Here is a 16208-nt window from a genome sequence, read left to right on the forward strand (position 1 = left end):
TAAAATAAAAATAATTAAGAATCAAATGTTATATAAAAAAGTACTTTTAGGGGGTGTTTGGCTTAGCTTTTCACAGCCCAAAAGTCTTTTTTAGAAAAGTTACAAAAAGTCAGGTTTTCTGACTTTTCCAAAAAGTTCATTTTCCTTGTATCAAAACGTACAAAAGCAGATTTTAAAACTCCAAAAGCAAATTTTAAAACTAGTTTTGTCAAACATAATTTGCTTGTTTGCTTTTGCGAGAAGGACTTTTGGTTGTTAACCCTTAATTTTTACCCGACGGGGAAGAGGCTGCTCGAATCTGTCACTCTCTTTACCTGAAGAAAATGCGAATTCTGATCGCAGTTTCTCAGCTCCTAATCAAATCATCATCATCATCATTTACTTCTATTTTGCCCAAAGTTGATCGCAAAATATCCCTCTACAACTCCGATCGCTTTATCTCTCTAAGGAAGTTCACGGCCATGGCCAGTGCCGCTGCCGACGACTTTGTCAAGGGAAAGTTGTTTCCGAACGGCGTCGCGGTTCTCACTCTCGATCGCCCAAAAGCTCTCAATGCCATGAATTTAGGTTACATTATTGACTCTCTTTAATATCCAGACTGATTTTGACTTACTGAATATACTCGATATTGTAAAACAACAACTATGGTCTAAGCAGGAAGAAAAATTAGGTAAAATCTATGTTTGATTCAGATTCTAGGATTTGACATATAGACCTTCCAATGGTGTACTGGCTTCTATTTGTGGAAGAACAGCCTGATACATGACCTACGACCTCTCTGGCTCTCTTCGTATTTCGAGCTTAGATTTAGGAAACTTCAAATTGGATGCATTTGATGTGAAGCTCTGATTTAGGAGTTAGTTTTGCACTAATTCTGATATAATTGAGATATTATTACATATCTTCTAGTTTTAGATTGATACATGATATGGCGAACTCTAAGATTTCGTTACCATTGAAGTTTATGGTTGTATTTCTTTACACAGACAACATATAATAGAAATTCATATATGTAGAAAGCTAAAACTTTCTGCAGTTATAGTGAACTTGCTACCCATTATGTTTCATTTCATTTTGATTTTGAGGATAAGAAAGAGGAAAGTTTGCTATTGTTGGTTTATTCTTTAAACTATGTGATAGATCCCTACCTAAGCTTTAAGTGTTACAATCATATGTGAATGATTTCTAATTGCACTGACATATAACACCACATTTTTCTATTGAATACAGATATGGATTTGAAGTACAGAAGTTTTCTTGATGAATGGGAAGTCAACCCAAAAGTCAAATGCATCCTGGTTGAGGGAAGCTCACCCCGTGGCTTCTCAGCAGGTAACAAAGAAAAAGGATATTTACGTCTTTTCACAAAACAAACATATCCATGTTTATTACTCTATCTGCAGGTGGTGATGTGAAGCAAATTTCAACCAAAAAACAACTCTCATATATTATTGAGGTCATGTTCTGTTGTCAGATTCTTTTTCAAATCTTGTCTGAACTTTGTTATTAACATTTATCTTGATTATGTTTAAAGATCAGGTGTTCACTGCTGAATACTCTCTTATTTGCAAAATCTCTGGATATAAGAAGCCATACATAAGCTTCATGGATGGCATAACAATGGGGTTTGGAATTGGCCTATCTGGTCATGGCCACTACAGAATCATTACAGAGGTAAACTCAACTCAACATTTTAGCATTAAATATTTAAATTTAATATGACTTATTTTTTTTTTTTCTTTTCTACAAGAGAACTGTTCTTGCAATGCCAGAAAATGGAATTGGATTGTTTCCAGATGTGGGGTTTGCTTATATAGCAGCTAAAGGTCCAGGAGAAGGATCAGTTGGTATGTATATAATAAGTAGAAAGTGAAAAGACAAAACTACCCTTCTAACATTTGTTTCTGGCAGGTGTTTATCTTGGTATGACTGGAAACAGGGTGTCTACACCAGCTGATGCTTTGTATACTGGTCTTGGAACTCACTTTCTTCCATCTGAAAATTTGAGCTTACTTAAGGAAACTCTATTGTCAACTACCTTGTATGTCTGTTACAATGTTGTACTCTTTAATCTATTTTTGGAAAGTGTATTAATTAATTTTGTTATACAGTTGTAAGGATCCGTATCTTGAAGTTGAAGAAATATTGGGAAAGTATAGTAGGAATCCTGAGTCAGAGCCTCGGTTGAAGTTGCTTTTACCACATATAGTTTCAACATTTGGTGAAAATAAATCAGTTAAAGAAATAATGGAAGATCTAGAAAAGAATATGAAAAATGATGATCTTATAGGTAAATAATAATAAGTAGAACATAAATTTCCACCATTGTTATCAAATTTAATCTCCTTCATTTAATAAGCAGTTGCAGAGTGGGCAAAAGATGCTCTTTTGGGGCTTAAAAAAGGTGCTCCGTTTTCTCTTTGTTTAACACAAATGCATTTCTCAAGAGTTGCATCTGCTTTCAAAAACAAGAAGAATGAATTATCAAACGTTAGTTTCCATGTGACTTTTATTCAATTCTTTTGAACTGAGTATAATTTTGATTTAATAATAATAATAGTAATAGTAATGTTTAATTTATTTATTTGGTAATTATTTGTATTTAGTTAAATGGTGTAATGAAAACCGAATACCGCATTGCATTAAGGACTTCACTTCGAAATGATTTTGCTGAAGGGGTTCGAGCGTTATTGGTGGATAAAGATCAGGTATTTTAATTATTGTATGAGATTATGAGTTACATATTAAGTGATATTTTTTTATATTTACAGAATCCTAGGTGGAATCCATCAAGTCTAGATGAAGTTAAATTAAGTGAAGTGGAAGCTGTATTTCAACCATTGGATTCGGGGGTGGATGAGCTGGATGTTTGAATCGTGGATTTAATGAATCACATTGTTGTAGATGGTTTGTTAAAAATAAAGGGGGTGTTAAAATCCAATGTTAAATCTTTTTAATTTTTATTTAAATAAAAAGGTTAGAAAGTGAAACAGGTGACTATTTTTGTTTAGAATTGTTTTGAGATAATTAAGAAATGTCATAACCATTACTAATGACACCTCAAAGGTAACAGATCCTCTTGTCCACATTATATGTGGCAAAATGATGAAAGTAAAAAGGAAAAAGGAAGTTGATCATTGATAAGTTCTAAGGGATGGCCATTTTCGAAGAAACGAACGTTAATGTTTAGGTATTTCTTTTAAAAACCTTAGACTACGCTTGGTCATAATCTCTCTCCTTCCTCCCTCTCTCTATATCACTCTTCTTCTCCTCTCTATCTCTCTCTTCCCACCAGAAAGTGTGTAGTAAACACCATTTCCTAATCTTGGTGAGGATCATGTGGAAGAGTATATGACTGATGTAGGCTAGCTCAACATATGCATAAGTTGGAGATGCATTTGGTATAACCTTTACGAACATGGTTATTTTTGTCTTTCTCTTTTATATCTATTCGCAACACAAACTAACAAAAAATATTTTTTTTTTCTTTTCTTCACGTACATAACTTAACCAAATTAATTTTTATCAATTTATTAATAATTCCATCCAACATAAATTTTATTAAAAATTCATTACTATTTACAATCATATTTTTGTGACATCCCCAATTTCACGGCCAGAAAAGACCGATTTAATTTATGTTTTTTAAAATAAAATCAGAGTAATCTTTTGATTAAAAGAGTTGCGGAATTTGTTCCCAAAACAAAATATGATAAAATAAAATTTATCAAAGCATTTTTTAAAGAAATGTATTTTCATATATAACAAAACTCGGGATGTTATGTTCCGATACAGACCAAAAACATAAACAGTATAAAATAGACCTTACAACAGTTATTTATAACTATTGATCTATAATCCAAAATCTCTCGTCATGTCAACCAACTTATGCTCTTGTGCCACTACCTGTGATACAAAGAAAACTGAGTGGGTCAGGCTTGGGAGCCTGGTGAGCATATAGGGTTTTCAACCCACAATAAATAATTATATTTAATCATCAAACAATCAATCCAATTATCCATCCCCATTATCTTCTTTATTTCTTAAGGTCTTACCCTAAGAATCCACTATCCTTCATTCATTCGTTCCTAAGGATTGACCTAAGGAATTGGCACAAAGTCCATTGTTGCCCGAGGTTCATCTACAAAATACTAAATCCATAGCTACCAAGGTTCATCTATACTGTACTAAATCCATAGCTACCATCGTATTATTATAAGGCACTAAATCTATAGCTGCCAGGGTTTTTAGAGTACACCGGTGAACATCAAGTCCATAACACCTACAAGTTGCGAACTTGCTAGTGTTCCACAGGACTGTCTAGAATAGTCTGTGGTTGTCATCCCTACTCTGCTGAATGACGGGGCCATCGTTTGGGTAAAGGTTTCACTCATTTTTCACCTGTCACCCTCATCTCATGATCTATATCATCTTTCGTCTCATCCTCAAACTAATCTTTTCTCACACACCAACTATTTCATCTACCTATGTTCTACCCAACATATTTGTAGATATAAATTACATATATATAGTTTAAATCATTTAAAAACCTGTATAAAACATTCATTCAACAACCATCTCAAGTAAACAAACAACGTATAAACACATAACACGTATTTCATAGCAAATACTTCATATCTATGCGGTAGAAGAAAGTAACTACACACTCACTTGATTAGACGATGCTCGGACAACACTACGGCTCTTAGAGTAGTAATTCTTCGGTGAAACCGGAATGTTTTCTCAGAAACCGGACTTCTCGCGGGCAGAGTTTCGGCTCGAAAACTCTTTCTCTCGGGATCTTCGGGGCTTCGGGACTCGCTTTGGGTATCAGGGATGGTACCGGGGCTTCGGGGGCACTTTAAGAGGGCTGGAGTGGGTATTGGAAGAGAGGGAGTAAGAAAATAGCAACCAAAACCGGCTGCCCTTCGATTTCTATTTATAGGGCCATTTTTCTGGATTCACGTCGTAAATCTCAAATATTCACGTCGTGAGTTCAGTAATCATCAGGTGCGTCATCGCAACTTGCGTCTGTCAGGCTCCAGAAGTCATAAATACTGAGTTCACGTCGTGAACACTGTATTCACGTCGTGAACTCTGACATAGTGTCGGGGTTCGCGCCCCGAACTTCAGAAATTCATATCTTTCGCATACGAGCTCCGTTTTCGACGTTCTTTATATCCACGTGTAGGTGAGATTATGCACTACAACTCTCGTTAAGACTCCGATGGCCAATCTTGACTTTAACTTTTATTATATTATTTTTAGTAGGCTGGGACAGGAAAACTCCGTTAGGAATTCATAACTCCTTCATCTGACGCCCGTTTTCGTCTGTCTTTTTACCGTTGGACTACTATCGACGAGATCTTTGATTCTCATTTAGATTGTTTCGGCTAGAAACAACTCGATCTCATATTCGAACTTTGGGCTGCATACCGCTAAGTCGAAACTTCGAAAAATCATAACTTCCTCATATGAAGTCAGATTTAGACGTTCTTTTTATGCACGCTCTCGGTTTAATGTATTCTACGACTTTCGTTTAGACCGCTAAGGCCAAATATCGCTCTATCATAAATTCACTATTTACGTCGCGCTGTGTCGTGCTGGTTTTGTCGCGAAACTTCGACAGGTCATAACTTCTTCGTTATAATTCGGATTTCGGCATTCTTTATATATCCGAAATCCTTGTCACGACCACTACAACTTGGTTAAGATTATTTATTCTAAACACTCTTCTATCAAAAAGTCATTTTTGACGCTTATCGTCTCTAAATTGACTAGCCCGGATCTACGAGCGTTACAATTATCTCCCCCTTAGGATGATTACGTCCCGGAATCATCAACGAAAATAGGGCTTGTATAATGATTCCATACGTTATCTTTCCATCCTAAGTAATAACCGTAACTTCTATGTTTCTTCGAATGAGTATCTATCTCTTGGACTTCTTGACCGCAGGCGATGCTCAATCTTGCACCTGCTCTTCGTACTATGTTGGTCTTTCAATCGTAACCTTCGAGTTACAAAATAAATCCTTATTGAGGACTCGTTCTTCTTCTTAGGATAAGTACTTTCCTTTATCTATTGTAACAGACTGATGGGTCGTGCTCTAATGACCTCTCATCGCATGATGCAACGCTTAGACTCAAGTCTTTTAGAGTTAAATTCCAGAATGAAATATACCTTCTTTCATATTCTAATGTGATATAACCACATTTTAACATGTAGCATTTCCAGCTACAAACTTCATTAATAATGAGCGCGTTACCAATGATCGCATTGATTTCAATCTTCTGACTTCAGTCAAATGCTACATCGAACTCGGTTCTCGGAACCACGTAACAAACTCATCGTAGTCGGACTCAATTTGATATGACCACTAGGGTCGAAATAACAATCATCTTCTTAGTCATTACCGAAATAATGGTAACGACATACTTGAATAAAAACGGAATCAACCACTAGCTTCTTGGTAACCTTGTGACTTTCCCTGATCCAAGTGTGAGTCCTGTGCTTCCAGTAGTATAGGTCTCTACTACTATTCACACCTACTCATATTCGTCCCAAGTATTGTCTCGCAGTCCCCAAGTCCTAAAATCACAAAACAATTTAACACATACGAATGTGTCCAATTAATCATAAAATTTTCCTAGGCTCTACCAGGACTTCTTCCATGCGTATCTTCAATCATCAATTCTATTTCAACTCGGTTGGTGATGGAAATTCCAGATTATGGGACAACTTCAAGAATTACACCAATCGTTCCATCATCCTGCCAATCGAAGGTGTACTTCAGACGTACCGTACTCCTTTAAACGTATTGTTATTTTATCAGACATAAATTAAAGGCAAGATACCACCTTCGACATCTTCCGATAGGTGTCACTCAATACATCAGATAACAAAACCAAGGTTTATATTAATTCTTGAAACTATTACACAAAAGTTCAAGTTCACCCTATACTATGCCTTTAATAGGCTACACCACAAGTTACTATGACTACTTCATATATGCTAAAGTTCCCATCCTTGATTTCTCGTGTTGCCACCCTCTTTGTCAAGGATTTTCTGAGATGCTTTTTGGTTTTGGAGGTGCATTCGCTCTTACTGCTTCATTTTTCTTCGGGCAGTCCCTAGCCAAATGCCCTTCTTCTCGGCATTCATAACACACCCTCTTGCTGGATACGCACTTGTAAGCGTAATGCCCTATCTTTCCATATTTGTAGCAAGTCACCTCTTCGTCGCATCTCTCATAATGCTTCAGTGGTACATTTGGCTTAGTAGCTTCTTCCCTCTTTGGGCAGTCCTGCTTGAAGTGCCCTTCCTCATTACATTCGTAACATACCTTTTCGTTGAATGGACATTCGTCGGCGTAATAACCAAGCTTTCCACACTTAAAACATGTCACCTCCTCGCCACTTTTTCTAGAGTTTTTCTTTTTGCATTTCCCGCACCATTTTTCTTTACCTCCTCTTTTTCTAGACTTCAAGAACATGTTGCTCTAGTCAGACTTTGAAGACCCCTCAAATTTCCTCTTCTTGCCAACTTCCACCTTGTTGGCGATACTACCGTTGATCACTTCTTCGACTGACTTAGCAACCCCGATAGTTATCTCAAGGGTAGGTGTCTGGCGTACTGGCACAGTAAGTCCGTCCTTACTTTGTTGAAGTAAACGCCTTGTTTCTTCCATCTGTTGATCCAACATCATTCGCACCATTGCGTATACTCCCACCGTCGTGATTGGATCAGGTGCAGCTGTTAGCTCTAGTGCACTCCCAATCACTTGTGGCTCAGACTGCGGGTTGTCGTTTCCCAATCCATTTTGCGTGCTTGCCATTTCGATCTATACACCAAATTAGGTGAATTTAGATCTCTATTTCGATAGACGTTCAAATCATCCTTATCACTCCGAAACGTTTACATGCTAGTTCTAATATCGTAGTCGTACGCTTAGAATCTTAAACACATAAGGTTTCCAGATCCGGTCGGCAACAGACCATAGATCCGAACAAACAATATCATATATGGAAAACATATAGCATTTAGCACATAAAAGCATTTTAGGCATCTTTCCTAAAATATACTAGTGCTCGTGTCTAAAATATGGTAGACACTCATCTCACAATCATCGCTTAGCATTCTAAGTTTAAGTCTAGAAATCCTACAATTTCCTAGTTCGCTTAAAATAATGTTCTGATACCAACTATGACATCCCCAATTTCACGGCCAGAAAAGACCGGCTTAATTTATGCTTTTTAAAATAAAATCAGAGTGATCCTTTGATTAAAAGACACTTGATTTGGTTAAAAATTGAATGAGTTACATGTAGATTAGGAGTTGTAGTTAAGTTTAGACTATAAAAACACTTGATTTGGTTAAAAGTTGAATGAGTTACAAGCCCCGCAAAGAAGGGTGTCAAATTAGAATTTTTTTTTATGTTTCAGCAATTAAATGTAATCTGACTTTGATGTTCAAATGTGCATAACTCACTCAATTTAACTTGTTTTGACCTGAATCTTTTTCCTACATGTAGATTAGGATTTGTAGTTAAGTTTAGACTATAAAAACATTTGATTTGGTTAGATATTGAATGAGTTACAAGCCCCGCAAGGAAGGGTGTCAAATCAGAATTTTTTTATGTTACAGCAATTAAACATAATCTGACTTTGTTGTTCAAATGTGCATAACTCACTCAATTTAAGTTTTTTTGACCTGAATTATTTTCCTACATGTAGTTTAGGTTTTGTAGTTAAGTTTAGACTATAAAAACGTTTGATTTGGTTAAAAATTGAATGAGTTACAAGCCTCGCAAGGAAGCGTGTCAAATCATACCGGTTCCAAAACCGAAAACCAGCAAAAACCGGACCCGGAACCGGAACCGGTAGAACTGCCGGGCCGGTTCGGTTCTAGTGTTTGGCCGAAGCCGGTTCCCGGTTCGGGTCCGGGTCGGGCCGGTTCGGTCCGTTTGCTCATGCCTACAATTACCCATCCCCATTATCTTCTTTATTTCTTAAGGTCTTACCCTAAGAATCCATTATCCTTCATTCATTCGTTCCTAAGGATTGACCTAAGGAATTGGCACAAAGCCCATTGCTGCCCGAGGTTCATCTACACAGGACTAAATCCATAGCTACCAAGGTTCATCTATACTGTACTAAATCCATAGCTACCATCGTATTATTATAAGGCACTAAATCTATAGCTGCCAGGGTTTTTAGAGTACACCGGTGAACATCAAGTCCACAACACCTACAAGTTGCGAGCTTGCTAGTGTTCCACAGGACTGTCTAGAATAGTCTGTGGTTGTCATCCCTACTCTGCTGAATGACGGGACCATCGTTTGGGTAAAGGTTTCACTCATTTTTCACCTGTCACCCTCATCTCATGATCTATATCATCTTTCGTCTCATCCTCAAACTCTTTCTCTCGGGATCTTCGGGGCTTCAGGACTCGCTTCGAGTATCAGGGATGGTACTGGGGCTTCGGGGGCACTTTAAGAGGGCTAGAGAGGGTATCGGAAGAGAGGGAGTAAGAAAATAGCAACCAAAACCGGCTGCCCTTCGATTTCTATTTATAGGGCCATTTTTCTGGATTCACGTCGTAAATCTCAAATATTCACGTCGTGAGTTCAGTAGTCATCAGGTGCGTCATCGCAACTTGCGTCTGTCAGGCTCCAGAATTCAGAAATACTGAGTTCACGTCGTGAACACTGTATTCACGTCGTGAACTCTGACATAGTGTCGGGGTTCGCGCCCCGAACTTCAGAAATTCATATCTTTCGCATACGAGCTCCGTTTTCGACGTTTTTTATATCCATGCGTAGGTGAGATTATGCTCTACAACTATTGTTTAGACTCCGATGGCTAATTTTGACTTTAACTTTTATTATATTATTTTTAGTAGGCCGGGACAGGAAAACTCCGTTAGGAATTCATAACTCCTTCATCTGACGTCCGTTTTCGTCTGTCTTTTTACCTTTTCTCTCTATTTCTCTTTATCACTCTTTAATTTTTAATTAATTAAAAAAATATTGTATATTAAATAATTCAAAAATATGATGGATATAGTGACATGGAGTGGTGAATATTTTATAGCGATATGGTTTAAGCATGGTGATGATATGACGCTGAAATGAAAACATTTTTGATGTGATGGGGTGATAAGTACACAGACCTTGCAAAAATGTTCGATAAAATTTATCTCTAATAAAGATACGCGTTCTTTCACTTATCTAGCCATGTCCTTTCAAAATTGTCTAGTAGTCCTTATATTTTAGAAAATTACAGAACCCTACAAAATTATATAATTGTCCTTATAATAAGAATTGTAAAGAAAGCGAACGTTTAGTGAACCATTCATAAACGTTCGGCAGAAAGCTTGTTTATGTTCGCTATTTAACAAAATGAACAAACGTTAACAAGATTTTTCATTTATGTTCAGTATTTATAAAACCGGTAAGAATGAAAGTGAAGGTTCTAAAAGTGGTTTACGTTTATAACTTCTAGGCTTAGTAAAAAATTTAAAAGTTGTACAATTAACTACCATGAACATGTACAAAGTATTAAATGATTAAATTTTACGATTATTAATTTGAATGTTCATATTTATTCATATTTGTTTGTTTAAGTTAAAAACACATTATTGAATGTAAAAAAACAACACGGACAAGATGATATGTTAAATACAAGAACATGAACAAAAAATTTAGTTCATATCCATTCGTTTGTTCGGTTAATCTATACAAACAAAGATGAATAAGTCTTTGCTCGTTATTCAATTCGTTTACAGTCGTATCTATATTTGAAAATTTACTCAAATTGTCAGAAATGGACTCTATTTAACAGAAAAATTACAAAAACAGTCCATGTGTAAGACAACGTTACAGAAATTGCTCCTATATAATAGAAATATTATAGAAATTGTCCCAGTAATAATAAAACTACATAAATAGTCCCTATGTAATATATGTAATACTGAAAGTCCATGTGTAAGACAAAATTACATAATTATATGGAATGAAAGTCTATGTGTAAAGACAAAATTACATAATTGTATCGATGTAACATGGAAATTATAAAAATAGTCCATTTGTAAGAGCGTTACAAAAATAGTATTGAAAATATAGACATAATAAACTCATAAGGTTGGTGGGTGTGGTGTCACACTTGTTATGATCCACGTAGACGTCACGTCACACTTGTCACACTTTAGCCAAAATTTGTCATTTGCGAGGCGCGGATTGCCACACTTGCCATGCTACCTTTTTTTTAATATACAAAATAAAGATTTCAAACACAGCATTTTTTTAAAAACTAAAAATTCAGTAAACTTAAAATAAAAACAATAGAAATTCAAAGATACAACAAACATACCCCAAAAAAATTAGAATTTAAAATAAAAAACATAGAAACTAATTACCAAAATTAGATAGACCTAAAGAACATCTTTATCGGAAAATTGACCTTCCAAATCGTCGACCGGTTCCACTTAAGATTGATGTGGTTGCCGTTCCAAATATGTTCCGTCAAGTCCCTACGAAGAACATGATGCGTCTCAACATCATGAACTATTGCCCTCCTCGACATGTACTTCGCGCTTCCAACCTCAAAAGCTTGTGTCGGTGGAATGATCTCGTTTTCGTTATACTCGCATATTGCATTTTCTTCGTCTTCAAGAATCATATTATGCAATATGATGCAAGTGTACATCACCTCACTCATTTTCTTCTCCTCCATATAAGGCGCGGGATATTTAAGAATATGTCAACGTTTTTTCAAAGCTCCAAATGTTCGTTCAACATCCTTTCTCGCCTTCTCTTGAGCTCTCATAAACTTCAACCTTTTGCAATCATTTGGACAAGACAATGACTTCACAAAACAAGCACGCTCCGGATAGATCTCATCCACAAGATAATACTCGTTCCTATACGATGTTCCAGCTACTTGAAAGGATGAGGCGGGTGCAGTCTCATTATACATGTCGTCAAGTAACGGAGACATGTTAAGAACATTAATGTCATTGAAGGAGCTAGCTGAGCCAAAAAATGCATGTCATATCCACATATCTTATGAGGCCACCGCTTCAAGTATAACGGTTGGATAACCATGATTGTATCGGGTGTATTGCCCTTTATGGGCATTTGGACAACAACCCCATGCCCAGTGGAGGCAATCTAGGCTTCCCAACATTCCAGGAAAGCTGTGTACATTTGAGTGATGAGCATACAATTGTTGGATGTCACTACAAGTAGGTTTGTGCAGATATCGTGGACCATATAATCTCATGGCATACTTGCAAAATTTGTGAATGCTAGTTCATGCAGTACGTCCGGACATCCTAAGATTCTCCTCTAGTGCATCGGGGCAAGTGGCATACGCTAATTGACGAAGTGCAGCGGTGCATTTTTGTATAGGAGTAAAACCAATTGTACCTCTAGCATCTCGACATTGTTGAAAAAATGGATACGATGTCGTGATGTCGTTGACGATACGCAAAAACAGAGTTTTATGCATACGAAACCGACGACGAAAATAATATCATTTAAACGTGGTGTCATCCACAAAGTAATCTTGCATGAGTTGTTCATTAGCTACCTCACGAAATCTTAGTATGTATCTTCTCTTCCTCCGACGTGTATTCTCCACATTTTCTTATTGTAGTTGATCAATCATCTGTTCCGTCTCCTGAATGACCTATATGGTCGTTTCAAGCAAGACATCAAACATGCCCGGTGAAGATGACGAAGATGGCATTTTGAAAGAGTGTATATTACTTGTAAATTGATTTTGATGAGTTAAAATGGTTAAGGGTTGTAATATTTATAGGAGATTTAAAAAATAATAATAATAATAATAATAATAAATTAAATGGAAGTAGCCCTTGCCAGCCACCCCATTGGTCCACTCAACATAATCAAACTCGGAATTTACTCACCGAGATACCGAGCCGAGCTCGGCAAGCAAGGAGTCGGCCCGGTGTGCGCCGAACTCACTGAGCTCCTCGCCGAGCCCATACCGTCCAGCCTAAAGGTATGGACTTTATAGAGGGACCACCCTAGTCTAAAGGAAAAGATGTGATTTTGATTGTAGCTCATAGGCCTATCCCAAGCTTTTTCTATCTTCACAGTATCTTTAAATTCCATAAATTTGTCAAAAGTCAACTCTAGTAAATACATCGGTACCTTATCATCTATGATCTGATGGCAAACAAGTTTTTTGAACACGAGTTTGGACTAGAAGGAGAGTTTTGTACGTTAGCATAATAGTGTTTTTAAAAAATATTTACAAAATCATTGTTCTTTGCAAATGAATTACCAAAATATGGTAAATTACCTTTTTAATACGTTTCGATATTTTAAATTAAGTAATATTTGGAATTAGTTACATTGAATAGACCCATTATTATTTGTACAAAAATATGAAATAAAAACAAATAACTTTATCATTAAATTCTTTAAAAAAAACTGTCCTCTAAATCCTAATAAAAAATATATCAAATCGATGCTCTGAAGGATATGTTTTTCACTTTTTCCTAAGTTTTAGTTTACACAGTTTACTTCTTTTACAAAAACTATCATTCGAATTTTAGTTTTAATAACATTTACAAACAACATAATTAACAGGCAAAAATTAACATAAATATGATTTCTTTCTTCCGATTTTAATTTTGGATTTGATGGTTTATCATGATCAGTAACTTAACATAAGATGAATTTAGTTTCAGGGTTAAAGGAATAAATAAAAATCAAGAAACAAATTAAATCAGGTAATGGGATAAAAGTTTATTTAATTGAAATGAAAAGAAACATTTTCTCTCCAATTTAATTTTTTATTATTATTTTTTTTATTTAGGAACAATCTCCACTTCTCAAGCTTTGTAACAGCTTCAAGTACCCAACCTCTTCTGGTTTAATGAACCTACACATATGTTTCACAATTTAATACAATAATAATACGTAATATACTTTGCAAATTGGTTTGATATAATTTGTAAATGCTTTAGTATTATTATATCAAACCAAATTATTTGTTTTAAAGAAAGAAAAAAAAAACACCAAAATTCATACCCATGTCTAAAAAGGAAATCAATGATGACAAGATTACAATTTGCTTTGAAGAAATTCGTATTTCTGATGACGTCAGCAACAAGTATTACAGGGAGTAGTTTAAAGCTTCCAACTTCTCCATCTGTTATTCACACACATAACCATTTCTATAAATCACTATTTCTTTTTTAACTTAAATAGAGAAAGTCAGTTTTCTCAAATATTTTTAGATATCATTTATACACATAGTAATTATTTAATAAATAAATAAAATAATAAAAACTTACCCTGATTGTTGGGAACGAAAGTTTCCGGAAGCTTTAGATCATAACAAAATAAAACATCTCTCTTGAATCTAGAACCTTCAATGTCCATGTAGGAGACTACACCAACTGGTATAGCTCTGATTGAAAATCCACATTTTTTTTAATACAAGAAATAGCAATTTATTTATTTTTTTATTTTAGCATATCATACTTTAAAAATCTACCCAATTATAGCAATGTAATTGGAAAAAATTTCAAAGTATAATGCTATAAATATAATAGACAAATAAATGAAAGTAAAAGTATGTTGCTATTTCTTGCATTTTGCTCTAATTTACCTGCTAGAAATGGAACTTGGGATTCCTGCTTCTTCCTCACATTCCTTTACAAGATTATCTCCAGGTGAGATTCCATGGGGCTGCATTTATCAGATTAAAACTCATTTACACATGATACAAGAATAAACATGAGTTATTAATTATTAGATTAAAAATAAGAAAGAAAAAAAAATAAAAAATTCTACCATTCCTCCAGCAACAAGATGGTCAAGCATTCCTGGATAGGTTTGTTTCATTTCACTTCTTTTCCCAATCCACATGTATTTTTCTCCATCTTTTTCAACATATCCACACATGTGAACTCCATAAGCCTACAATAAGAAATTACAAGATTATGTGAGATGCTTAATTAGTAATTACAATGTGTAAGATTTTGGTAATTTGAAAGATTTTAAGGAAGATATGAGATATGACATACATTTATCCCAAAGTAAGGTGCTGCTGCACGTTCCAGTGAGAAATAAATTTGTTCTCCATAAGATGAAGTAACAGGATATAGCTGTAAATTGCAATCACTTAAAATTATAATATAAGATGAAAGAAGTATGATGGAAACCAAAAGCATAGATTCTAGTCATGAAAAAGTACCTCATTTCGTATACCTGGAATTACTTCTTCACCTAAGCACTTGACTACATTTCCAAGGGCTTCAGTTCTATGCTCAGGTGTTTTCAATGCAGATTGTAATGTGACATGGCCAGATTGACTACTACCATATGAATCACCTTTGATGTAAGTGAAAACGTCCTTGAACTTGCTTAAATGGTCAAGAAAACTGCACAAAATTCAAATACCTGATGCTAAATTAGCTTGATGATTGATGAATATCATCAATTTAAAGTGCTCACAAGAACAAAGGAACAATAGATCTGATTATGCACCTTAATGCGAGAGACATTACCCGTTATGAACATAGCCAACAATTTGGTCCTCGATGACAAAGGGAATGAAATCAGAACGCATTTCCTGCAATCACTTGATATGTATTAATGCCTATAAGTATTAATCGATTACTATATCCACATATGCTAAAATCAAAATTTCCTTTGAACTACGATGAATACAAGAGAAAGAATTTTTACGGAATGATTAAAAAACACTGAAAACACATTTGCGATTGATAAATATAAGAAATTATGCTTAACGAAGAGTTTACCCAGCCTCGGTTACATGATTTTATCTTCTGAAAGAATCCACTGAGATCTGATGAAACATTCCGCCGTTGAGATATTTGAAAGACATCATCCCAAGTGAAACTGATATCATTGCTAGTAGAACTACTAATATTTCTCGTTGAACTACTTGATGATACAGCGGCAGCAACAGAATTTCGATTAAGGATGAAAGAGAGAGGTCTGACTGTGGATATGCTTCGAATCATAATAGGAAAATTACAGCGGTGATAACATGATGAAGATGGTGAAGAAAAGTTGCTAACACCGTGAGAAGTAAGATTATCGTGGTGGTGGTGATGGCCGCCGGCGATGGTGCAGGAGGCAACGGACATATTTTTTCAACTACTCGACGGGAAAGCTGTAGACTGTAATTGCGAATGAAAGGAT

General features: G+C 35.5%; 2 protein-coding genes across 2 annotated transcripts; one reads left to right on the forward strand and one right to left on the reverse strand.

The window, feature by feature from the left end:
• The first annotated feature begins 223 nt into the window (after positions 1-223).
• On the forward strand, positions 224-2990 carry LOC145134546 (3-hydroxyisobutyryl-CoA hydrolase-like protein 3, mitochondrial). The gene is made up of 10 exons (XM_079069383.1): positions 224-567; positions 1231-1332; positions 1404-1456; positions 1540-1674; positions 1751-1847; positions 1912-2041; positions 2112-2290; positions 2363-2490; positions 2607-2708; positions 2772-2990. The coding sequence occupies exons 1-10, from the start codon at positions 324-326 to the stop codon at positions 2871-2873; spliced, it is 1272 nt and encodes a 423-aa protein (XP_078925509.1). The 5' UTR covers positions 224-323; the 3' UTR covers positions 2874-2990.
• A 10710-nt stretch (positions 2991-13700) lies between these two features.
• Positions 13701-16208, reverse strand: LOC145128899 (nudix hydrolase 20, chloroplastic-like). Its single transcript, XM_079063678.1, has 9 exons — positions 15803-16208; positions 15548-15612; positions 15235-15421; positions 15065-15145; positions 14832-14957; positions 14647-14726; positions 14330-14445; positions 14064-14184; positions 13701-13914 (listed from the first exon to the last, which is right to left on the reverse strand). Exons 1-9 carry the CDS (start codon positions 16151-16153, stop codon positions 13845-13847), a joined length of 1197 nt encoding a protein of 398 aa, XP_078919804.1. The 5' UTR covers positions 16154-16208; the 3' UTR covers positions 13701-13844.

Source organism: Lactuca virosa, chromosome 8, assembly GCF_052849685.1.
Source record: "Lactuca virosa cultivar CGN04683 chromosome 8, Lactuca_virosa_CGN04683_v6, whole genome shotgun sequence".
Lineage (NCBI taxonomy): Eukaryota > Viridiplantae > Streptophyta > Magnoliopsida > Asterales > Asteraceae > Lactuca > Lactuca virosa.